Here is a 25,779-nt window from a genome sequence, read left to right as displayed (position 1 = left end):
TGTCAAATGGTACAGACACTTGCAGTGACGCCAGGAACTGAAGGAGGGCAGATTTGTGCTCCCATGACAGGTGAGCCTTCAACACTGCACATGGGGGGCACATATACACTTGGGGGGGAGGGGGGACAACGGCCAGTGGTCCATCGGTTGTCATCCAGCATTCCTGAGCTTACTGGTAACAATCAATAGTTGGTGTATTGTCCCTTTAAATGCTGTGAATAATGAACTTGGGTTGTATATTTTTTCAGCAAAAGAAGGTGATTCACATAAATTATGGAGAAACATTGAGCCGCACTTAAAGAGAGCTATGCAGACTGTTTACCTCCGGGAAATCTCAAGGTATAAAACTGCAGATAATTGTACTTTTCATGGATGATTAATACATCTGTGACTGTTTTTCTTGTTTTGGCTGTCGTGCCTCACTAGTGTAAGCTTGGCAGTGGGAAGTACTCATCAGTACTCTTTTGTACTTTAGGTGTCTTTCACACGGCAGGTTGAACTGCACGCTTGCCGCTCTATTCAGGTTCAATTAATATGGCAGCATTTGTAACACTACGTGTGTCAGCACTTGACACTGCGACCACACTCCGATATATATAATCACATACAGGAGCAATAAAGTGGAGGTGAGATTTGTGTCCAAAACCAGAAGTGGTTTATATACGAGAGTCGTCCAGAAAGAAACATTTTTATAACCACTTCAGTACCAGTGGTTTCTGGCCCCTTAAAGAGAAACCGTAACCAAGTATTGAACTTCATCCCAATCAGTAGCTGTACAGACTAACCAGCAAGCTCATGGTGACCCAGAACTCATTGGAGTGTGTAAGGGACTACAATGGTCCTAAAAGCCCCCTTACTAAGATGTTAAGAAAAACAAAAATTTGCTTTCCTAAAACAGAAAGAATTTGCGATAATTCAGGTTGGAGTGAGCTCGAGATGTCTCCCAGGCACCACTGCTGAATATATGCAATCAGTAGCTGATACCCCCTTTCCCATGAGAAATTATTCCTTTTCACAAACGGATCATCCGGTGGCTCTTTATGGCTGATCCTGTGGTGACCCCCACCCACATGTGATGTTAGCGCCTCACAGCTCTGAGGTCCTGACATCACACTGTGGGAGCCTTGATTCATTGTGGGTAAAATCCGTTTCCAACTGCCAAAAAAGCAAGCAGCATCTCCTTCCAGTGACATCACCTGCCAGAAGTTAAAATGTCACCATGTGATAAATGTTTGAATGTAAATCAGGGAGAGGAAAGATTTTACAATGAGCAAACACTGATTAAATCATTTATACATAATTATTGTAAAAATTAAGCACTTTTTTGTTACATTATTTTCACTGGAGTTCCTCTTTAAGGACCAGAGACAGCTGGTACCAAAAGTCAGGGCTCCCCAATGTCACACCGAACAGATTTTTTTGGCATGCCGATGTTCAGTCGCCATAGCCCACCCACTCTGCAGTCTCTACGATGGCAGAGCTGTGTGAGTCGGTCAGGAACCGATGTGGCTCCTGACCCTGTGATCAATGTGAGCCAATGAGATCGGCTGACAGTGATACAGGGGTCAGGAGCCAGTGAAATCAGAGCTCTGCCGTCAGACGACAGGGTGAGTGAGTTGCGGCGGGTGCAGAGTGGTGTGATTGGCGGTAGCGGCAATATTGAAATCTACGTCCTGTCAGAAATAAGTGGCCACAAACAGGACATAGATTTCAACTAGCGCAGTCTGGAAATAGTTAAATTAACCAATTAGTGAAGCATTTTACTTTTTTTTTTTTCGTTTAGATGCACTGCATCTTCTGGTTATCTCTACACATAATCACATTTATTATAGAAGATTTTTAATCCCTTTGTTGCCGTAGCATCTCTCAACTCAGCTGTAGGCCCGTGCACAGGCTTGATTTATGTAGCTCTATGGGGATGGGAAATCGATCCCTCAGGCGACACCGCTGGTCTGAGGCTGTACAGAGGTGTATTCAGCCAATAGGCTGTCAGCACATTCTGATGCAATATGGGGGAGGCACACGAGGCATCCTGCTGCAGGCAGGGCAGACAACAAGAAAACGTTATTGGGCATCAATCGGCTGAGTTGATCCCGCCTGGCAGATTGCTTGCTGGGCGGCAGTCGGGGACTGAAATACACATGCCGGATTATCGGCAGAGGTGGTTGTTGCTGTGTTTAAAAATTCTTAAAACACAGACACAAGACTGTGCAAGATTTGTCAGTTCTCAGCTCCTAGACAGGAAAACTTGCTATCCAGGTAAAAATAAACCCAGACCTGACCAATCACTTCACTAATGAACAATCTGCAATTTTGCAATGTGATTTTCGGAGCCATTTTAAAAAAAATGGTACAAGCAGCACGTTCACAATCGGATAATTTATTTTACCAAGTACAAATGGTGGGTTGTACCCAGAATTGGCTTGTACAGGCTCTGGAAGGATGGGGGGGGGGGGGGGGGGGGGAATAATGATCAAAAGCTGAGGCTGCCATACTACGACGCCACCAGTCGCACTTGGCAATCATCTGTCATCCCTTAGGGGGGCGCAGAGGGTTCAGCAGTGATAACCCAGTAATTCATGAAAGAAACTGGCGGTGATGTCCGACGCTGCTGAAGATCCAGGTTGCTGGCATCTTTCAGTGCTGGCCAAGGTGTTCCAGTTCAAAAGGTGCTGTAGCGTTCATTTCTGTGGGGGATCCTGACTCCTGGGCCTTTGTTTTTGATTTCCTCGAAATGCTGCAAGGAAAACCGCCTCGTAGGGTCACACTGATCTAGCGAAGCTGAGCGCAATCGCTCATAGTGTGAACCAGTCCTTAAGCCTCGTTCACACTTAGTGCGCTTCTGTCCGCTTTTTATCAGCATATCAATGTTACAGATTGATACATGCTGCTGAAAAGCGGACAGAAGTGCACTAGTGTGAAGCCGCCCTTAGACATTGTGAAGGTCTCTATTCAGTGCACTTGAGAATGAGCTACTGATAATATCTGTTGGGTTGAAATCAGGGCAGATTTTTACCTTTTTTTTAAAATGTTGTTTTACTAACCGGCTACGTTTTCCCATGCAATGTCATGTTGACACTTTAGAAATGCCAGATGTCTCCTAGCGGAAATTGTCCAAGGTCAGAAAGAGCTGGCTGTGCTCAGAGTTGTGCCAGAGCTTTCCGCAGTTCACTCATTCTAATTAATCAGATTAAGCGCTGCTAATGCTGAGTCTCTGCTTGATGATAGGTGATTCTCTGAATATATGTCTCCTCATCCTTCAGCTTCAGCATCTCGCTACGCAATGACGCTGGTATACGGTTTCCTGGAATGTGATCTCTTTTCTTTCTAGGAACATAAAGTTACAGTATTGCCTGCAGCCCCTACAGGAAGGCCAAGAGTAACGCATATTGTGTCTTCTCTCTTTAGTTCACAGTGGGAAAAGATACAACAGGAAGACAGAGAAGCATCACAGCTCAAAGGTCTCTTTGTAGTTAATGATATATGATTTACAGTATATACATGTATTTTAATATACAGTATATAAATTTGGTTTTTTAAATTCTTTTTGCTGAGATTGACCTGTTTCGGACGCACGCTATTGAAATCCACAGCCTGTTTGCAGCCTCCTATCGCTGGCAGGACGTAGATTTCAATAGTTGTCCCTGTGTGTTTCAGCGACGATTGCGCTTTTGTTGCACTGCTAAACTCAGCAGTCCAATGACAGCTGAGCTTTGTTCACTGGTCTGGAGCTAATTTCATTGGCTTGTCATCACTGTGAGCCAATCACAAAGGTGGGAAAAATGCTCTGTTCCTGAAGTTAGAGGTATATGGAAGCTGCCATATCTATTTCCTTACCAGTTGCCTGGCTATCCTGCTGATCCTCTGCCTCTAATACTTTTATACCATAGACTCTGAACAAGCATGCAGCAGATCAGGTGTTTCTGACATTATTGTCACATCTGACAAGATTATCTGCATGCTTGTTACTGGTGTGATTCAGACACTACTGCAGCCAGACAGAAGAGCAGGGCTGCCAGGCAACTGGTATTGTTTAAAAGGAAATAAATATGGCAGCCTCCATATTCTTCTCACTTCAGTTGTCCTTCAAGGGGTCAGAGCCTGCGGATCCCAGTGTACTGTGGAAACTACCAGACAACAACTCCCATTGAGAAGTAGAATTGTAAAGTTTAACGGCAACTGAGCATCTGTAAGTGAAAATGTATAAAATGAAGCTCCCCATAAGGGAAGTTTATAATAGGGTGAGCTCTTGGTGGGGGTGATCATCATTACTTACCTATGGGGGGCTGCTCATCTGTCCCTCTTGTCATATGGAATCAGCCACCATCCCCAGGAGAGACTGCAGCTGCTGCATTTCAAATCTCCCAATAAAGTTGCGCACCTGCCGTAATGCATGTTGGGATATGTAGTCTGTGGATGTGTGTGCTCACATCCACAAACTAAATCTCCCGGCATGTGCAGCAGTCACGCGACTTTTCCGGGAGCTTCAAAATACGGCAGCTGCGGTCGCTCCTGGGGATGATGGCAGACCCCATATGACAAGAGGGACAGATGAGCAGCCCCCATAGGCAAGTATAAACAGCTGAAGTAGTATCTAAATCAGGGCTTTTCAACCCCGTCCTCAAGTACCACCATTAGTGCATCTTCTGCAGAAAACCACTAACATGCACAGGTGAGGGAATTAGTGTCTCAGCAGAGCTAATAACCACCTTAGTGGAGTTCCACAAAACATGCACTGTTGGTGGTACTTGTGGACAGGGTTGAAAAGCCCTGATCTAAATAATACCATAAATCAAGTATTCAGCTGATCTTGTCAGATCTGACAATAATGTCAGAAACACCTGATCTGCTGCATGCTTGTTTAGGGTCTAATGCTCATACATGGTTAGATAGTTCTTATCAATCGAGCCGCTGATGGCTCGATTGATAAGATCCAACCTGTCCGATCTTATCAATCGAGCCGCTGATGGCTCGATTGATAAGATCCAACCTGTCCGATCACCGCGGCGGATCGATACCGCGCTCGATCCCCATGGGCGGACAATAGAAAAAATGATCGAATAGAAAAAACGAAACGAATCGATCCGCGCGGACGAGCGGTGACGCGCCAGCATCGAGCCGCTGGCTCGATACCGGCGCATTAACGAACCATGTATGCCCAGCATAAAGCAGAGGATCAGCATGACTACCAGGCTACTGGTATGCTTTAAAGGAAAATTAATATTAAATCCTCTATATCCCTCTAGCTTCATTTATCCTATAGCCACTTCAGCAACGTGTGTGATAGTCTCGTCTGTGGTTGCTACAGCCACAGGGACATGCGTGGTCCCAATGGCCCCCAAAGCAGGAAGGATTGGTGGAAAGAGATGAGTCTACTGAGCCAATCTGTGCCTGTTTAGTGAGAATTATTGCTGTTGCAGCCAGGAACAGCGATCATTCTCAAAATGCTTACAGTAGTGATGGGTCGTTCGCGAACGAGCCGGCTCTAAGAGCCGGCTCTTTGCTGCGAACGACAAGAGCTGGTTCTCAGTTTCAAAAGAGCCGATGCCTCAGCCGCCCCACACAGCCCTGCTTTGGTCTGTAATAAAGGGCGCTGAGGCATGCTGGGAGATGTAGTCCTCCTCTCGCAGCTTGTAGGAGTGTATTGGGCAGAGCAGAGCAGTAGCAGGAGGGATTGCACCAGTCAGATAAGCAGTCTGGAGTTGTCATTGAGACGGGGGCGGGGCTTTTACTCCGATTCTGAGTGGTGTCTAGTGATATTTCATGAAGAGCCGATTGAGAGCCGTAAGAGCCGGCTCTTTAATGGGAGCCGATTCAGAAGAGCCGATTTTCTGAGAAGAGCCGGAATTCCCATCACTAGCTTACAGGAAGTACATGACTTCCTGTAACGATTGTTTACAACCCTCCCTACTGCAGCAGTGATTGGTCAAAGGAGTCATGTGATTCCTTAAAGGGACACTTAAGTCAAACAAAAAAAATGAGTTTTACTCACCTAGGGCTTCCAATAGCCCCCTGCAGCTGTCCGGTGCCCTCGCCGTCTCCCTCCAATTCTCCTGGCCCCGCCGGCAGCCACTTCCTGTTTCGGTGACAGGAGCTGACAGGCTGGGGACGCGAGTGATTCTTCGCGTTCCCAGACACATTAGCACCCTCTATGCTGCTATATGGTATATGATATATGCTATAGCAGCATAGATGGCGCTATTGTGGCCAGGAACGCGAAGAATCACTCGCGTCCCCAGCCTGTCAGCTCCTGTCACCGAAACAGGAAGTGGCTGCCGGCAGGGCCAGGAGGATCGGAGGGAGACAGTGAGGGCACCGGACAGCTGCAGGGGGCTATTGGAAGCCCCAGGTGAATAAAACACATTTATTTTTTTTACACTTAAGTGTCCCTTTAAACCCTGTGGCTGCAGTGATTAGCCCAAGGGATTGGCCAATCAGTGTTCTCACAGTCCTTCAATGATCACTGTTGCTGCTAGTAACAGTAATCATTGATTAAAAAAAAATAGTACAAATTCTACTGTTATGGAAAATTTTCCTATGATTGTTGTAATAAAATCTTTAAAAGCTTTTTGCTTTTAAAAAAAAGTGTTTAAAATAAAAATTAATATATACATAAATAATTTATGTAGTATGCATATTCATTAGCGCCCTAGATGCTCCACACGGCAGCAATGATTGGTGCAAGGGATCATGGGGTCCCTGAACCAATCAGCTTGCTACTATGTGTGATGTGTGGCAATCACAACAGTCTTGATGGGCCACTGAGCAACCAATTGGTCAGATCCTCATTGCCTGCTGTGATTTTACTGCAATCGTTTAAACAATCATTCGCACCATCGGGCTGCGGTAGTGAAGATGGATCATGGCACGATTGCTGCTGATCCCGATCCACCTAATAATTGGGGGAGCTGATACAGTTAGTGGCGAACGAATGGGGTGGAAGGTTGAAATGTGAAAATTGTTTGCCTCCATAAAGTGAAAACAACCCGCAGGCTGAAGTGGTCAAAGAGAAACCACACACAATGTGTGAAACTAAGCTGCAGGGTTGTACAATTTTTTTTTTTTCCCATATGCTAAAAAAAAACCCATTAGATGTGAAAAAGTCCATCGAATTATATTGATTGCAAGTTCAAACGCAAAATCGCATGCGGTTAAATTCATGTGAAAAAGCCAAGTGTGAACCCTGCCTAAGTAAGGTACATGTATACAGGTTGGTTCTTACTGGTTCCATAGAACAGCAAAATATGTCTGCAGACTCCAGTGTTGAGAACTTTTGACTGAAGGCAGGGCCATGGAGGAGATGCTAGGTAAGGAGAACATTGGCTAGGATGAGAATGGGTATTGGTAGAGTGATACTAAGCGTCCTCTGCCAGGTGGCCCTGTCTAATCAGAACATAGGGATTGCAGAAGCCACTGAAATGATTTCCTCCTGAGAACATAATTTGTTCCCTGTCTATGCCACTACATTGGGCTGCAATGTGCTAATAGTCATTTGTTTCCTTAGGATTGTCAGCACATGCACACGTGGAACTGCCCTTTTACTCCAAATTTTTACTCATTGCTGCATATTTAGCCTCTTACAACCCTGCAAGGACCGACAAGAGGTTTTTCCTCAAGGTATGTGGTTAGATCATGTATTACACGAAGGTAAAATATACAGGATATGGACTTTCAAGTCACCCTGAAGTGAAAATAGAACTTTCTCAGGTTTACTTTAATGTGCGACTCCATGAAAGTCACACACCTACCTCAATAGTGGGAAACCTCTAGATCCTCCAGAGAATATTGTAAAGCATTACCCTCTCTCTCCTCATAGTCAGCTTAAAGTGGATCCGAGATTTACTTTTACTCATTGGATAATTGTGTTCCTTTCATATAGTTTATAGGGCAAGCCAAATACTTTTTTTGTTTTGTTTAATATTCTAATTCCCTGTAAACTAAACAAGCCAGGCCTCCCTGTACACTAAACAAGGCTCCTTTTGTGCCTTGGCACTGTAGCAAGGGCTTATGGGAGCTCAGTCTGGGCAGGAGGAGGTTACTAGCCATCAATTTCAGAGGCAGAGGGGAGGAGGAGAGGGGACTGAATTTACACACAGGCAAGCTGATAGCATCTCCAGCCCTCAGCCTGTGACACTGTGACAAACAGAACATGGCTGCCCTCATTGTATCACAGGAATAAATAATCATAAACGGTTGAAGCTGTTTGCAGTGAGATATGCTGTGTAAACTAAACTTTAGATAAGATATATAGAAAAGTTACTTGTTATAGCTAGCTTTTAATCTCGGATCCGCTTTAAAGAGAGTCTGAAGCCATATTAAAAATGGCTTTTTACCTTTATATTCAGCAGGGGCATGTTTGCCCCTGCTAAAACGCCGCTATCCCGCGGCATAACGAGGGGTCTTTACCCCCCAAATCCCCCCTGCTACCTTCGGGCAGTGCTTCCGTGTGAGGCAGGGCTATGAGCTGCAGCCCTGCCTCACATGCGTCTATCAGCGGCGGATCTCCACCTCTCCCCCGCCCCTCTCAGTCTGCCTTCGCTGAGAGAGGCAGAGATCCGCCGCTGATAGACGCATGTGAGGCAGGGCTGCAGCTCATAGCTCTGCCTCACACGGAAGCACTGCCCGAAGGTAGCAAGGGGGATTTGGGGGGTAAAGACCCCTCGTTATGCCTTCAGACTCTCTTTAAGGAGGAACTTTACTAAATATAATGTAATGAATTAAATTGCTTATTTACAAATCATTTAGTGATTGTTTGCCCATTGTACACACACCCTGATTTCCATTCTGAAATTGATCACAGGTGGCAGCATCTTTTCTGCTTGCAGGAGCATCACTGCGGAATGTACATTTGTTGTGCATTCCAAAGTGATAAGAATCGCCTGGTCATCCAGAGTGCACTTGAAGAAGTTATGCATAATAAATAGCCTAGGCTAAACATAAGTGGGAGGGTGGGGCTACATGCCAATACACAGCAATATATACATATAGGAAGTGTTTCTGATGCTGAATGTAAAAGTGGGTATACTGAACAATTTGGTACAGTCTACCATATGTCACTAGAGTTCCTCTTTAAAAAGAGTAAATCTATATCTGGTGCGTTCTTCATGTGGACTTCGGGTGCAGGAACTCGGGGGGGGGGGGGGAAATTGCATGCAAATGTAAAATAGCATACGCCTATAAGATTTTTATTTTTTTTCATGCGAATTAGCATGCACATTCACATTTGTTTTTGTATGATTTTACAATGAAGGAAGTCATATTACTACTATTTTTCGCGTATGCGAAAATCGCATCGCACGTGATATTTCTGTATACAAAAAATAGCAAGATGGTTGTCAGGTTTTTTTTTCTGTGTGTAAATTTCAAACTTCACTTAACAGGCCCATAGGAAATCGCTGCTATGTGAATTTGTGTGGCTAAGAAATGCACAAATTCGCACCTAGTGGAAACAGGCACTTAACCTAGAGATGACTTTAAGTCGCACAAGAGGAAACTAGGCTTAAATCACATGAAGCTCATATCACACTGTTACCCTAGCAGTCTGATCACTGGAAATATGTTTGTTTTGTAAAGCAAAAATCCTAATTGTGCATTATTTCCTTATTGCGTAATTTCCTGGCATTTTTTGGTTTGGATACGAGACACTTTGGATGATACATGATTCACACTATTCAACGGTTTCTTTTTATTCTAGCATCATGGGAAAATTAAGAAAACGGATTTCCTGAAAAAGCATGAAAAGGTAATGAAAATACTTTACATTTTTCCAACGCATATTTCATGTTTGCTCAGGCTGGGGCCCCCTAGGAGCGCTTATGGCCACAGCAACTGGCAAAGCACTACGACCTATATGGATGATTGCACTGCAGCTCTGTGATTTGTATGAAATCACAAAAATGCTGCCTGCAGCATTTTCCTTGAGTGATCACATTGAAGGAATGCAGGGCAAAATCACATTCCTTTAGAAGGGCAGCAAGGTCACGTAGTGGTTAGCACACTCGCCTCGCAACGCTGGGTCCCTGGTTTGATTCCCAGGGCAATTTCTGCACGGAGTTAATATGTTCTCCATTTGTTTTGTGGGTTTCCTCTGGGCACTCCTTTTTCCTCCCACATCTCAAAAACATACAGATACAGTAAGTTAATTGGCTATGATACATACATTATGCCTGGCATACACGGCAAGTTTTTTTTTTTTCTTATCAATCGAGCCGCTGATGGCTCGATTGATAATATCCGACAGGTCCGATGACCCGCAGGATAGATTCCCCGCTCAATCCCCGACGAGTGGGAATCGAGCCGCCGCACGCGCGGGGATGCGGCGGGAGTCAATCCGGTGGCTAATCGGCCGCCGGATCGACCCATGTATGCCAGGCATAACGCACTATAGGAATTGGATTGTGAGCCCTTCTGAGGGACAGTTAGTGACTAGACAATATAATCTGTAAAGCACTGCAGAATGTCAGCGCTATAAAAATAGTAATACAAATAAGATGGCTCAGAAAATTGCTCTGTATTTTGTGACAAATCGCAATTTACCTCATCAGGTATTTGTTTTTCACCACAATGCATTTTGTCCAGCATCAGCTAAGCCTGTAAGCTGTGTTGTCAGTTTAACATAACGTTTTTTGAAATATAGGTCTACATTAATTCATCTGATAGGTCATCTGGTTGTCGATCACTCCTGCATTACATCCATTCTACATGTTGCACCTCAGAAATACATGTTTTAAAGGCCAGTGTGTGGCTGGGCGCTGTGTCTGCTACACAGGAGTTATGAACAAATGGTAGTCACTCAAACTTCGACAAGAGCTATGGATGGGACATTCAAAAAGCAAACAGACACCAACTTAAACTCCCACCAAGTCTGCAAAAAATATCCATCACGACCTTGTTCACATTGCATTCTGTTCGTGTGTCTGTCCGTGTTTGGCGGTTTGACGCAATTTTTCTTTCCGATTCCCTGCGCGCTGTTTTTTTTTTTTTTTTCGGGAACCTCTTTTCTAAGTGGTTAAGCCGAGCAATTGCGTTTTTTTTCACTTCACAGGTTTTTTTTTTAAATCAGGATGTGAACTCTTCGATCCGGTAAATAATAAATACAGTGTATTTATTCTTTAAAAAAGCAAATGCAATCGATGCACAAATCGATTTTGTGAGCGTTTGCGTTTTTCCTATACCTTACATTGTGGCAAAATCACCTAAGAAATGGCCCATGCACCGCTTTTCTGAGCGGATCGGAAACGAACTGCTCAGATGTGAACTGTCTCTAAGAGAATAATGGTGTAAGCGCTTTCAGGGCGATTTTTGAAAAATCCCCAGCGCTTAAAAAAGAAGAAAAAAGCCTCTAGTGTGCCGAGCCCTTAAACAGATATTAGTTGCACATGCCTGCAAACATATGGGAGGCTGCAGTGCCACATCAAGGCTGTATCTGTAATTGCAGTCCTATCCTACGATGAATATATTCAAAACAATGGGAAAAGGCTAGCTGAAAACTGCCCTTCTCTTCCCTGTGGTGGGTGCTATGTGTATTGAGTAAAAATGGCAACAACATTGGCTCTTGGGTGCATGAGTATACCAAACTTTCATTTTCCATAAATATTAGTATAACAACATACAAATGACAATACGAATCACAACACAGAATAAAAACACTGTGCCGCTATACAGCCACATAAGTAACTGGGGCTGCAGTCTACGTGTCTAACTGGCAAGTCCAGAGTCTAGTTAGAAAACAAAGGACCTCATAGGTAGTATAGAAGGTCATAGAATCCTCATTGATCCTGCTCAAGGATTATGAAGTTACTATGCCGGTAAGTGAAGCATACAAATGAAACACAGATCCATGCAAATACAAGAATCCGAGGATACAGATATTCCCATTGCATGAATTCCTGGAACTACGGTATATAGCCATCAGTGATGGTATGCTGTGTATTCACCATCTGTGCAGGACCCGGCTATCACTACGGCCTGTAACAAAGTCTAATGTCGGATACATACCATGCAATGCATCAGATCGATGGGTTGAATAGATAATTTCCGACAGGTCTTTTCTGATTTCCGAAAATTTTTCTGATTGAATTTCCGATCACTTATTTACAAAATCGATCAGAAAAACGGTAAATCGTATCGGACCTGTTGGAAAGTGTTGATTTGATGTGTTGAACCTGACAGGAAATTGCATGGTATGTACCAAGCATAAGAATAAATTCTACCACCTTATACTGTACCTTATATGTGTAGAGCACAATGAGTGGGATAATTTAAACAAATTAGCAAAAATGTTTCCCCACTCAAATTTCCACCAGGTAGTCTGTCCCCAGTGGTTATCTGCTGCAATGTATTGTTAAATTTTAGATTTATTAATTGCAGAATAGAACCACAGTTACACTGATTGCTTTGAAGAAGTGGTTTCAGCTTCCCATATGTTTTCAGACGTGCAACAACTATCCAGTGGCGTAGCAATAGGGGGTGCAGAAGTAGCGACCGTATCGGGGCCCTGAAGGGTCCACCCTCTATCACAGTATTAGCTCTCTATTGGTCCTGTGCTGGTAATAATCGCTTCTATAGATGCTTTGAATAGCAGTAATCACTAACAAACTGTTCCCCATCCCCTTCTTGCATCTCTGATACTGTGGTTGTCCTTGGCAGGTTGTGGTACGCCATATCAATTGTTATGTATAGAGTGCCTGGGGGGGCATGTAAAACTTGTATCGGGGCCCACAGCTCCTTAGCTACGCCAATGCAACTATCTCTTATAATGCTACCCTCCACGTTGTGTTCTGATCTACAGCTACTTCCTCCTTCCGGCTGTGAAGGAGGAAGTATATGAGAGCTGGAACGTAACTTGGAGGACAGCGCACAGAGGCGGTGACAAGTGTAAGTTTCCGCCCGCCAATTGCTTGCTGCACAATTATATGTGGTTGTTTGTGTTAAGGTATAGTTTTCTTTAAAATATCCAACATTGTTTAGACCATTTTTAATGAACCAAGTCCAGGTTTGCTGGAATAATTATGGTAACTTCTCTGGGGATGTTTACGTGCGATGCCTTCGTATATCGGATTCTTATCGCACGACAACACAGCACTTGAGATCTCGGATTAAAGGCAATTTTTCATGTTCACATGTTGCTCTGCACTGTAATATGTTGTGTGATATTGCACTTGCCATTTTTGCTTGCTTGCATGTGTTGCCTCATTCAGTACCATATATTGGGAACTGTATAATAGAGCACAGCAATGAGTGTGATAGTATGATGCAGAGCTACTTGTTCCCACTTGTGTCCGTAATGTGAACTGTGGCCTTCCTCTTAGTACTGTCTACATAGCTATAATCTATAATGACTGCATTTCTTTCTCTTTGTAGACTAGTAACCACCTACTGGGTCCCAAACCATTTCCTTTGGATAGATTGTTGGCCATTCTCTACAGTATTGTGGACAGCCGAGTTGCACCTACTGCAAACATATTCTCACAGGTAAACAAGAGGCGTGTAATCTGACTCTGCATTTACTTTTCTCTTTGTGAAAGCGACTGTTGGTTCCCCTAAAGGTCCTGCTTTCAACTGCTATTTTTGTTTGCAAATGAAACTCGGACTAAAACGTTTAATGAGTTGTACGTGGGTACTCGAAGTTAATATTAACCACTATATCCACCACTGCAGTATATCTACGTCCTCTGTGACTTCATCTAAGTCACGAATCAGTAGATATACGTCTTGTAGCAGAGGTAGTGCTGTGCAGGATTGGGCTTGCTCCTGTGCACATTTCTTGCACTATCTGATGCAGCACTAATTGGTGAACGGGAATATATGTTTCCTGAGCTAATGAGATTGATTTTTACCATTCAAAAATACTTCATAGTGAAAAATACTCTGTAGCATTATTTCAAAATCAAATATCTTCACCATAAATCGTGACTGGAACATAATCTATGTTTTGTGGTAAGCGGTAAGAATACCCAAACAAAATGTGTTTTGTTGTTTTTTGTTTTTTCTTTATCTACAGTGGCACTTTTTATTTTTAAACTGGAATTGGTAAAACTGAGAAATGTGTGTTTTCTATTCTTTTCCTTGTTTTCCCATTAAAATTCATTGAAAACAAAATTGTTCGAGGGAAAAAATGGCATAGAATGAAAGCTTGTAGTTTGTCTTGGGAAAAACAAAATATCTATCTATCTATCTATCTATCTATCTATCTATCTATCTATCTATCTATCTATCTATCTATCTATCTATCTATCTATCTATCTATCTATCTATATATATATATATATATATATATATATATATCTCATTTGTGTGTCAAAAGTGTCAAAAAGTAGGGATAAAGTTATTTCTGGTTAAATAAGGACCTAGCTAAACTTTCAAAACTACTCTGGTCCATATGTGGGAAACAAGGTCTGGATGCAAAGTGGTTAAACTATACCTTAAGTGACTTGTAACGTGAGATAAACATGTGTATGTGCAGTGCCAATCATGCCAATAACTAGGCTGTGTTCCTCTTTTTTTTTTTTCTTTTTTCTTTTTCTGCCTGAAACAGTTAACATTCAGGTATACAACTCAGTTTCCATCTGATCAGGACCCAGTCCTTTAGCACCTGTCTCTAATAAGGAATTACAGCCATAACATTTATTTCCAGGACGTCTCAGGACAGCAACCCTGAGACTTGTCTCCCTCCATTTCCAACTGGACAGGATACTAGTTAAAAGAATTAACATAATTGATTAGGCAGGCACCCTACATAAGGAAGCATTCCCTTACCCTCATCAGTTGTTTTCCTGTCCAGCAGGATGCTGGTTGTGTGGGGAGAGCTGGCCAACCATAATAGATTTCAGGAGCCGCGGCATACAAGTGTCCCCTATGTCAGCGCTGGTCAGGCGAGCCTGCGCGGGTGCTTGATGTCTGCATCGGCTTCTCCCCCAGTCTGTGTTACACGCCGGAGCGGCTTCCGCTGAAGGACGCGCGCAGAGGGATATGTGACTTCCGCATTACGTGACCAAGGAGGAAGTAGAATGCTTTCCATGGCTCGGCGTGCATCCCAGCGGACATCTTTATTTAGCCGCTGATTGAGCTAGTCTGCTCAGTAATGCGGTGGATTTCTAAGGTAAAGCAAACCTTTTCATTATGTTTGAGCGGAAACCTTCAGGTGACCTATTCAAGGGTTGTGCATCCTGGTCAGTCTTGTGTATGCTGACCATGGAAGCGTCCGCAGGCTCTTGCTCCCATAGTTCTGAGGAGTCAAGCTCCACTCCCTCTCTGGTATGTGTCTTCTGTTATAAGGCCTTTATACCGGCTATTATTTGAGGGTTATCAAGCACCCTCCCCTGGTTCCTCAGTTTTAACTTGGTTTCCATCCTGGAAACACCCAAGAGGAATAGATGCTGAGTTTATTTGGCCGGATGGATGTCCTCTTGGCAGCACTGCTCATGCATGAAATCCCTGGGCCACAAGCCATGGTCGGGAGACTGGTGCTGGTGGGGGAGTCCAATATAGGAGAACTAGACAGCATAAGAAATGGTACTGTTCCTGACGTTCTCCCCTATGCTGGAGAGATGGGATCACAGACAAGAGCTTCCAAGCTTGTTCCAGCAGCAGGGATATTCACTCATATAGTTCACATTAGAGTGTGATTTTCCCCCTGTGTGTTTTACCCTCTCTCTTGTTTCCTCTATAATCTAGGAAGCTAATGGAAACTTGCAGGGTAATGATAGTTGCAAGGAGTCATTTGCTTCCCATTTGATTGGTCAGGCCTGCAGTAAACCTATGCTAGCTGTAGAGACCGACCAATCGTTGAAGGGATGTACACTCACATGGTTGATTTTAGAGTGATGTTTCCTTGGTATAAGTTTATACTTTCTCTTGTCCTCTGTGTCCATGCAATCTAGCAGTGGGTGCAAAGCAGGAGGTGAAGGTAAATTGTTGCCATTGCAGCAATAGGCTTCCCCGGGGTTATAATAAGATGATTTGTCAACCCTGAACTGCAGCGATGGGGATTGACAATCTATGGAAATTTTCAGGAAGTGAATCTCTTGGTAGTTTCAAGGAGTTCCTTGTTTCAAACTTGTTCAGATCTATTGTGCATTTGTTTCAGATCTGCATTGCATTTGTTTCAGATCTGCATTGCATTTGTTTCAGATCTGCATTGCATTTGTTTCAGAGCTGCATTGCATTTGTGTCAGATCTGTATTGCATTTGTGTCAGAGCTGCATTGCATTTGTTTCAGATCTGCATTGCATTTGTTTCAGAGCTGCATTGTATTTGTTTCAGATCTGCATTGTATTTGTTTCAGATCTGCATTGCATTTGTTTCAGATCTGCATTGCATTTGTTTCAGATCTGCATTGCATTTGTTTCAGATCTGCATTGCATTTGTTTCAGAGCTGCATTGCATTTGTTTCAGAGCTGCATTGCATTTGTTTCAGAGCTGCATTGCATTTGTTTCAGATCTGCATTGCATTTGTTTCAGATCTGTATTGCATTGGTTTCAGATCTGTATTGCATTTGTTTCAGAGCTGCATTGCATTTGTTCTGATCTGTATTGCATTTGTTTCAGATCTGCATTACTTTTGTTTCAGATCTGCATTGCTTTTGTTTCAGATCTATATTACTTTGGTTCAGATCTGTATTGCATTTGTTTCAGATCTGTATTGCATTTGTTTCAGATCTGTATTGCATTTGTTTCAGAGCTGCATTGCATTTGTTCTGATCTGTATTGCATTTGTTTCAGATCTGCATTGCTTTTGTTTCAGATCTATATTACTTTGGTTCAGATCTGTATTGCATTTGTTTCAGATCTGTATTGCATTTGTTTCAGATCTGTATTGCATTTGTTTCAGATCTGCATTACTTTGTTTCAGATCTGCATTGCATTTGTTTCAGATCTGCATTACTTTTGTTTCAGATCTGCATTACTTTTGTTTCAGATCTGCATGGCATTTGTTTCAGATCTGCATGGCATTTGTTTCAGATCTGCATTGCTTTTGTTTCAGATCTATATTACTTTGGTTCAGATCTGTATTGCATTTGTTTCAGATCTGCATAGCATTTGTTTCAGATCTGCATTACTTTGGTTCAGAGCTGCATTGCATTTGTTTCAGATCTGCATTACTTTGGTTCAGATCTGTATTGCATTTGTTTCAGATCTGCATTGCATTTGTTTCAGATCTGCATTACTTTGGTTCAGATCTGTATTGCATTTGTTTCAGATCAGCATTGCATTTGTTTCAGATCAGCATTGCATTTGTTTCAGATCTGCATTGCATTTGTTTCAGATCTGCATTGCATTTGTTTCAGATCTGCACTGCATTTGTTTCAGATCTGCATTGCATTTGTTTCAGATCTGCATTACTTTGGTTCAGATCTGTATTGCATTTGTTTCAGATCTGCATTGCATTTGTTCTGATCTGTATTGCTTTTGTTTCAGATCTGCATTACATTTGTTTCAGATCTGCATTACTTTTGTTTCAGATCTGCATTGCATTTGTTTCAGATCTGCATTGCATTTGTTTCAGATCTGCATTGCATTTGTTTCAGATCTGCATTGCATTTGTTTCAGATCTGCATAGCATTGGTTTCAGATCTGCATTACTTTTGTTTCAGATCTGCATAGCATTTGTTTCAGATCTGCATTACTTTGGTTCAGATCTGTATTGCATTTGTTTCTGATCTGCATTGCATTTGTTTCTGATCTGCATTGCATTGGTTTCTGATCTGCATTGCATTGGTTTCAGATCTGCATTGCATTGGTTTCAGATCTGCATTGCATTGGTTTCAGATCTGCATTGCATTTGTTTTGAATTTTGTTTGATTTGTCAAGCCTGCACTTAAACCTTTACTGGCTGTAGAGATTGACAATTTTTCAGTGAGATACACTCTTAGTATTTAGAGTGTAATTTCCCCTGTATGTTTTATCCCCTCTCTATATTCGGGCAAAGGTGAATGTAAAGCAGAGGGTTTCAAGATTCTGGAATCTTAAGCAATGTGGACAGTAGATTTTTCCAGTATTATAAGTAATTGTTGAATCTGCACAAAGGGCAGTGCTCAGTCGTGTGGCAGATTTATTCAGCAGGGAAATTCACTGCCCATATAAATCTATGGGTCTGTGCACAGTGCGGGGTTGTACCTGATCGCATTATTCTAAAAAGCGGCATGCAGATTTGTAAAAAGGCCATGTCTGGTCTCCAGTGCAGTTCACACTGTTGCGTTACTATGCATGCATTATAAGCTTATCCACTGTGATCCTAGCCTAGAGCTATCATAGCGGTGGGTGTTGTCTTCCACTTAAAGAGGAACTCCCAGTGAAAATTCTTCATTTTTACAATAATTATGTATAAATGTAGTCAGCTTTTGCCCATTTTAAAAGCTTCCCTCTCTTTTATTTACATTCTGACATTTATCAGATGGTGACGTTTTTACTGTTGGCAGGTGATGTAGCTGGAAGTACATGCTGCTTGTTCTGGCAGTTGGAAACAGCTGTAAACCGCTATTTCCCACAATGCAACGAGGTTCACAGACCGGAAACTGCCAGGAAAATAGTCCTCAGTCTCCTGTGGGAGGGGCTTCACCACAATATTAGACATACAGAGCCCTCTGATGATCTCTGTTTGTGAAAAGGAATAGATTTCTCATGGGAAAGGGGGTATCAGCTACTGATTGGGATGAAGTTCAATTCTTGGTCACGGTTTCTCTTTAAAGGAGAAACTGTTAGGAAGCTGTTAAAACAGATTCCAAGAATGGCAAGTTGGATAAGACTAAGCTGTCAAACCTGATAAGCATGCAGCGTCTTCTGAAGCGGTGTATAAATCTAGGAAATGTGCAGTGACCGTATGCCTGATTCTGCAGAACACCTGTGTCAATTATGCACTGAAAAGGTAGTGAAAGATGAATCCCCTACATAGCTTAAAGATTCGATGGGATGGTTGAGATCAGAGATGTCCTTTGCTATTAAAGAAATTGAAGAATCTGCTTTCATACTTTCTAATTCAGATGTTACACCTGCATTTACCCCCTCTACTTCTGATGCACTTATTGCTGGTCCTTCTAATCCTCCTAACAGATCTCCTCAAGAGGTAGAGAGTCGAGGTTGATTCAGATAAATTTGATGTCTAAAGGGAGAGTGGATATCTATTATTGGAAGAGTTACCACAGGGCGAAGTAGACACATCTGAGGGTAAAGGCGTTAAGTCTCAGAAATTCGTTTTTCCACAGAATTTATGAATGAGTTATTTGAAGCTATGCATAGGGCTATGGGCATTACCAAGGAACAAGAAGACCGATTACTATTGATCAAATGTACAAACGTTTATCTGACCTAAGATTGTACATAAATTCCATAGATCTCAAGAGATCTTTTTACCATCTTTTTGCAGTAATTCATCAAATCGAAAGGAAGAAAGGTTGCACTGTCTAGGTGTTAAGAAGGTGTCTAATTGAATGAATATCTTCAGAGATCCAAGAATTGGAGGAAGTCCAATGCTTTGTTGGTTCTCTTTGCCGGAAAGCAGCCATCTAAAGAAACCTATTGCAAGATGGATCAGACAAGCTATTGCTTTATCTTACTTGCACCAGGGCAAGCAGTTATCAGGACTAGCGAAAGGTCATTCAACCAGAGCGGTTTCTACTTCCTGGGCAGAGAGAGCAGGGGCTACTATTAATAAATCTGTGAAGCTGCAACCTGGTCAAGCCACAATACCTTTGTTAAGCATTATAGACTTGATTTAACCTCTAACTCTGACTTGTGTTTTGGTAGAAGAGTTTTGCAGGCTGTAATCCCTCCCTAATTATGTCTTGTTTATCATCTCAGGGTTGCTGTCCTGAGACGTCCTGGAAAGACAAAACTTACTTACGGTAAGGTCTTTTCCAGGAGTCGGAAGGACAGCACCCTTACTACCCACCCTGATGTATTGTTAATAAAAATTATTTGAAGCATCATTCTGTGTGGTCTTTTTTATTACTGATGAGGGTAAGGGAATGCTTCCTTATGTAGGGTGCCTGCCTAATCAATTATGTTAATTCTTTTAACTAGTATCCTGTCCAGTTGGAAATGGAGGGAGACAAGTCTCAGGGTTGCTGTCCTTCCGACTCCTGGAAAAGACCTTACCGTAAGTAAGTTTTGTCTTTCCTGCCAGAGAACAGCTTCTGACTGCAGGGGATAGATAAAAAAGGTCAATAATTCATATAGTATAGTTCTAAGGAAACACTGTGTAATTGAGCAGAGACAAAACAAAAGTTTTTAAACATAACATAAAGCTGTAGCATTCTAATAAAATAAAATAAAAAAAAAAAAATTAGGAGGAGGATGGATATAATAGTTTATCTCATCAGTTGAATTTCACTTAAAGTTCACGCTAAGTGGTGGAACGAAGATGAGTTTTACTTACGTGGGGCTTCTTCCAGCCCCTCATAGTGTTGCAGGGCCTTTGGTTTCCTCCTGAACCTCTCCGTTGTGCCCCCCGGTAGATCCCTGACTAGACCAGTCATGGGCTACTGCACATGTGTGGTTCCTGTTCAATACAGTGCAACGCTGTGGGCCGCCTAACAACCGTCACTCCTCTGCTGCCATAGAACAAAAGCTATATTCCGGTACGAACAATGCTTCCGATTGATTTTAGGTAAAAATTATTTTGATGGCATTGTTTCCTGACAAATTCAATCACAGCGATCAAATCTGATGAGAATTGAGTGGGAGAATCAATGTGTGTATGGCCTTGCTAAAGACCTGTTGGTTGCTTGTCTGATCTCACAGCACCATAACCAATAAGCTTAGGGCTGGTTATCATTTTTTTTCCCTTTCCCTCCAGAACTCTGTTGTTGGATGTAACTGTAAAATATTCTTAGAAACTGTGACCAAGAATTGAACTTCATACTAATCAGTAGCTGATACCCCCTTTCCCATGAAAAATCTTTTCCTTTTCTCAAACGGATCATCAGGGGGCTCTGTATGGCTGATATTGTGTTGAAACCCCTCCTACAATATGATGTCAGGACCATGGTGCTGACATCACACTGTGAGAGCCTTGTGGGAAAAAACAGCGGTTTCCAACTGCCAAAAAAAAGCAAGCAGCAGCTACTTCCACTGACATCACCTGCCAGCAGTAAAAATGTCACCATGTGATAAATGTCAGACAGTAGATCAGGGAGAGGAAAGATTTCACAATGGGCAAACGATGACTACTACATCATTTATACATAATTATTGTAAAAATTAAGCACTTTTGTTCATTCTGTTATTTTAACTGGAGTTCCTCTTTGTAAAATTCAAACTGTATATCAATAAAAATGTGTTTTAATGCCGACTATGATGAATCGTATTTCTCTGCCTGTGACAAGTGTTGTCGCGTGTGCGCGCACACTCACTCACACTCACTCTCTCTCACACACACACTCACGCCACACTCACACACCACACTCGCACGCCCACACACTTTACATGAAGATTTGTAGTCTAGCCTGTGAATGGAGCTGCTGCATTGTGTGTAGATGGGTCGTGCACTTCCTTGTGCTGATAATTTGTTAACCTTTCCTCTAGATCTCTTCTCTTGTGACGCTTCAGCTGTTAACTCTTGTGGGTCACGACGATCAGCTTGATGGACCCAAATACAAGTGTACGGTATCGCTGGACTTTATGAGAGCTGTGGCAAGGTAGGTCCTATCATTCACAAAGCTTGTGCTGCATTCCAATGAGTACATGTTATGTGATGGAGGACATTTTACATTGCGCGACTTTATCAGTACTCCATTTACCTTTTAGCGAGTATGAAGTCTATAGCTACTGTAATATAATATTGAAAAACGGAGTATCAGACATGTATGCGTCTATTCCCAGGTATGTATGTAAGAAAACACAGCTCAACTTCCTTAAGCATAGCCAGAGGTGTCAGACAGCCAATTTGCTATAGACCAGGTTTCCTAGGTGGAGTCCGCACACTCAAGGGTGTATAAAAGTTCAAAAGTTGTTTTTTTTTTTTTTTTTTTTTTTTTTTTTTTTTAACCAGAAAAAAGGTTTATAGAAATTACAAAATATCTCGGGAGGGGATGCCTCTGGGTCCTAAAGAGGCTTCCTCTGCAGCAGGGGGGATCCAGTGCTTGGACTCTCCAAAGATCTCCTGGTTGGCACTTGTTGACCTGTGCGCATGCAGAGTAGCGCCTCTCCAATCGGGCTCTGGCGGAAATAGCCAAGCCCGATCGCATCCGCTCTACTGCTCGGGCGAGCTGTCTGCAGGAGTGCAGATGTAAATATTGTGGCCGGCTTGTCCTCTGGCTGCCAGCGGCGGATCGGCCTGTCGAAGGGAGATGGGGAAGCCTCATTAGGATCCAGAGGCTTCCCCCTCATGGGGTAAGTACTCCCCAGGGGCCCTTTTGTACATTACAGGTTTACTTTAACAGTGGGCATAGGATGGGAGGGACATGTATACACTTGGGAGAGGCACCGGTCGGGGGTCCATTGACATCGACACAACATCGAATGCCGTTACCGCTGTACTCGCAATCGTGCCCTTGCGATAGAGATTTTGCCAGCATTCCCGATCAAGCCTTTCGTCCGATTTTGGACCAAAATAGATCAAAGGATCAATTAGGGGGCCATTTTACAGCACTGATTTTCTTCCGATTCAATAAAATGATTGAATCGGAAGGTCGATTGGGCCGCAATGTCAAGTAATGTATGGGCACCCTACATTAGTGTCCTTATCTGACACAGGACACTGCACAGGCTGCACCCAGAATTCTGTGTACAGGAAACTCATTTAGCTATTCTTATATCATTTACAGCAGACTGTATGTGTGAGGAGTGGAATGAACAAATGGGGGCATACTGTAAGAGGGGGTGAATAGGTAGAGGATGACCTCATGGTAATTATAGACCATTCTTCTGTACGATCCTGTCTCTTTACAGTACCTATTTTCCTATCTCTGAGCACTCGCTCTCTGAGTCCGCTAGTGTCAGTCAGGCCATTGCATTTATGTCTGCAGTTGGAGGAATAACTTTCTTTGAAGCTGGGTGCACACACAACAGAGCCTGAAAGGTCACGTTTTCTGTCATGTGCGTTTTTGTTTTGTTTTTGTGTGCGTTTTTAGTGCATTCGCGGTTTTCCCGCATATGCGTTTTTCTACCATTTTGCATGTGTTTTTTATGCATTTGCGATTTGCATATACAAAACGCATATGCGTTTTGTATACGTTTTTTACATTGCATTTTATGCAAATCACTAAGACAACTGGAAGCGGAAATACATCGCAAAACATTTAAGTAAAAAAAAAAAACATACAAAACGCAATATATTGCGTTCCCATTGACTTTCATTATGTGCTTTTTTGAATATTGCAACAAAACCAGTGTTTTCAAAAACGCACGCATACAAAACACACATGCCCATAGACTTCCACTAGAGGCAAAAACGCAGCGTTTTCCACAACATTTGCGTTCTAAGTGTGCACCTAGCCTGACTGAAGCACAGCAGCTAATTACTTTATGTAGATATATGGGAGTTCTTAAGCAGTCTGTACTTTCATGGCTGGAATAAAATGGCTTTCTCGGCTGTTCTATTTTAGGTATAGGTACCTGAAAACTGAAATGAAAATACAATTTTAATAGCAATCAATTAAAAAAAGACTCCTGTGTGGCTGATAGGCGTTCTAGCAGGTTTTTCTTTTTAACAAAAAGGACACCCGACCAGGGGGAAAGCTACCCAAGGTAAGCACATTGGCATGTTTATACTGGATCCTCATACCTCTGTGCATTGTCCATTCTTCTACTCATTCCCTAGGTCCCCGTAATCACTACTTGAAAAATGTGACTTTTGCGAGGGTGAGAAGAATGAATATTGCAGCCAGTAGGGATGAGTTTTGAATTGAATCAGAATTGATTTAGAGTAGCTTCCTACTCAAAGTCACTCGGATTTAAAACATTAATTAGAGCACCTGAGAGGGCAGATGGATGGGGGGGGGGGGGGGGGTGTTAAAGGGTCCCTATGCAATAAAAAAAAAAGAAACTGGTACTTACCTGGGGCTTCCTCCAGCCCACCGTAGGCTGCAAGGTCGCCTGGCGTCCTCCTGGTCCTGCTGGCGTCTCCATCATCGCGCCGGACGGTGTGACAGTCCTTCAGAGTCCTTCAGAGTCAGAAAACCGCACATGCGCAGGCCTGTCACACCAGCCGGCGTAATGACGTGGAGCTTCCCCGTTCAGGAAGAAACGGCCGACCTTCAGCCTGAAAGTCTAAGCCGCCAGCGGGACAGAGAGAGGAGCCAGGAGGACGCTGGGGGGACCTCGCAGCCTATGGTGGGCTGGAGGAAGCCCCAGGTAAGTGCCAGTTTCCTTTTTTTTTTTTCCCGATTACTCAGGGTCCCTTTAACTTACCCATGCTGCCGTCTACTTTAATGAGCTTCAATTGGGTCCCACGTCGCGTTCCAAGTCGTGTCACGTGACTACCACGCTGTCTCCTGTGTTGGAGGAAGCATGGTAGTCACGTGACACGACGTGGGGCGCGACTGAAGCTCATTAAAGCAGACTGCAGCATGGGTAAGTTAACCCTTCCTCATCTGCCCCCTCAGGTGCTCTAATTAACATTTGGAATCCAAGTTATTTCGAGTAGGAAGCTACTCGAAATCAATTTGGATTTAATTGGATACTCATCCCTGGCAGCGAGCCTGCCTCTCCTCTCTGAGAAAATGGCTTACGACATTTTTCGAGGAGTAATTTTGCAGCCCAGGAAGAGAGGAGGAGCAGTACGGACAACGCACAGAGGTATGTGAATCCAGCATGAACATAACCTCTGTGCTTATCTCAGGTCTCGGATCATTTAACGGACCACTGTCACTAAAGAATGTAAAATGTATGCATATGCGTATGCATATGTAATAAATGTGTGTTCCAGAATAAAAATACCTTACAAAAAATACCTTTTTCCTATTGTGCTTTCACTTACAGTAGGCAGTAAAAAAATCTGTCAGGTTTTAAACTAGTCCATCTCCTCATGGGAAATTTTCAGGGTTTTCTTTATTTACAAAAGCACTTTCTGAATGGCAGTTGCTCAGTCCAATTGCCACAAGAGCATTGAAGGGAGTGGGCAGACTGGCCGGCTTACTTCTATACAGTAGATACCTTCCATAGAGTGCTTTTAGAACGAATAGAGGAAATACTGAGAATGGGAGAAAAATGTAATTAGAAAGGTTGCATTTTATTATATGAACATACGGTAATCATAATGGGGTGTGCTGTGTCTTTGTTTTCCTTCTTACACAATATATTTTTTCTTACCAAAGTGGCAATTTGCACTGAATCCCTTAACATTCTCTCTTTCATTTATTCAGGACTGTGAATTTCGATATTGTGCGATACCTTTATGACTTCCTTTGATATTACTGAAAAGATATGTAAGACAAGAATCTGTCTTTCTGCTGTATAGATATGTAAGTACAATAAACTGCACAAGTATTACATGCAACATTGAACTTTATAATAAAACAATTCCAAAACAACAGTCTCTTCCTTTTCTATTGCTAAAAGGTTGGCCAAAAAGCCAGACGATGTACACTGGAAATCACTACAGACGCTGTCCCGTTTACATAACACTTCATGTAAATGACCCTGAGCATCATTTTTACATAGTACCTTACACATTAACTCATCTTCATGTACATAGTGAGGTGCACATAACTTCATTATCTAAACTGCCCCATGCACATAACTCCATCTCTATGTACACAGTGGCTGGATAGTGGACTGGTTAAGGGCTCTGCCTTTGAAATGGGAGACCAGGGTTCAAATCCTGGCTAGGATCAGTACCAA

At 42.7% G+C, this 25,779-nt stretch overlaps 1 protein-coding gene across 4 annotated transcripts in view; it reads left to right on the top strand.

Moving 5' to 3' along the window:
* Window positions 1–25,471, top strand: part of ORC5 (origin recognition complex subunit 5) — a 64,050-nt gene extending 38,579 nt beyond the window's left edge. For all 4 annotated transcript variants that reach the window (XM_068237487.1, XM_068237484.1, XM_068237486.1 and 1 more), the window contains exons 9-15: window positions 249–339; window positions 3,409–3,461; window positions 7,505–7,617; window positions 9,695–9,742; window positions 13,363–13,473; window positions 21,523–21,635; window positions 25,302–25,471. In XM_068237487.1, the coding sequence (XP_068093588.1) occupies window positions 249–339; window positions 3,409–3,461; window positions 7,505–7,617; window positions 9,695–9,742; window positions 13,363–13,473; window positions 21,523–21,635; window positions 25,302–25,347 (575 nt within the window). In that variant the 3' untranslated portion in view covers window positions 25,348–25,471. The remainder of the gene's footprint in view (window positions 1–248; window positions 340–3,408; window positions 3,462–7,504; window positions 7,618–9,694; window positions 9,743–13,362; window positions 13,474–21,522; window positions 21,636–25,301) is intronic.
* The last annotated feature ends 308 nt before the right edge of the window (window positions 25,472–25,779 follow it).

This window comes from Hyperolius riggenbachi, chromosome 5 (genome assembly GCF_040937935.1).
Source record: "Hyperolius riggenbachi isolate aHypRig1 chromosome 5, aHypRig1.pri, whole genome shotgun sequence".
Lineage (NCBI taxonomy): Eukaryota > Metazoa > Chordata > Amphibia > Anura > Hyperoliidae > Hyperolius > Hyperolius riggenbachi.
The sequence above is the reverse complement of the archived record's forward strand: the minus strand, read 5'-3'. Positions and strand labels throughout refer to the sequence as shown.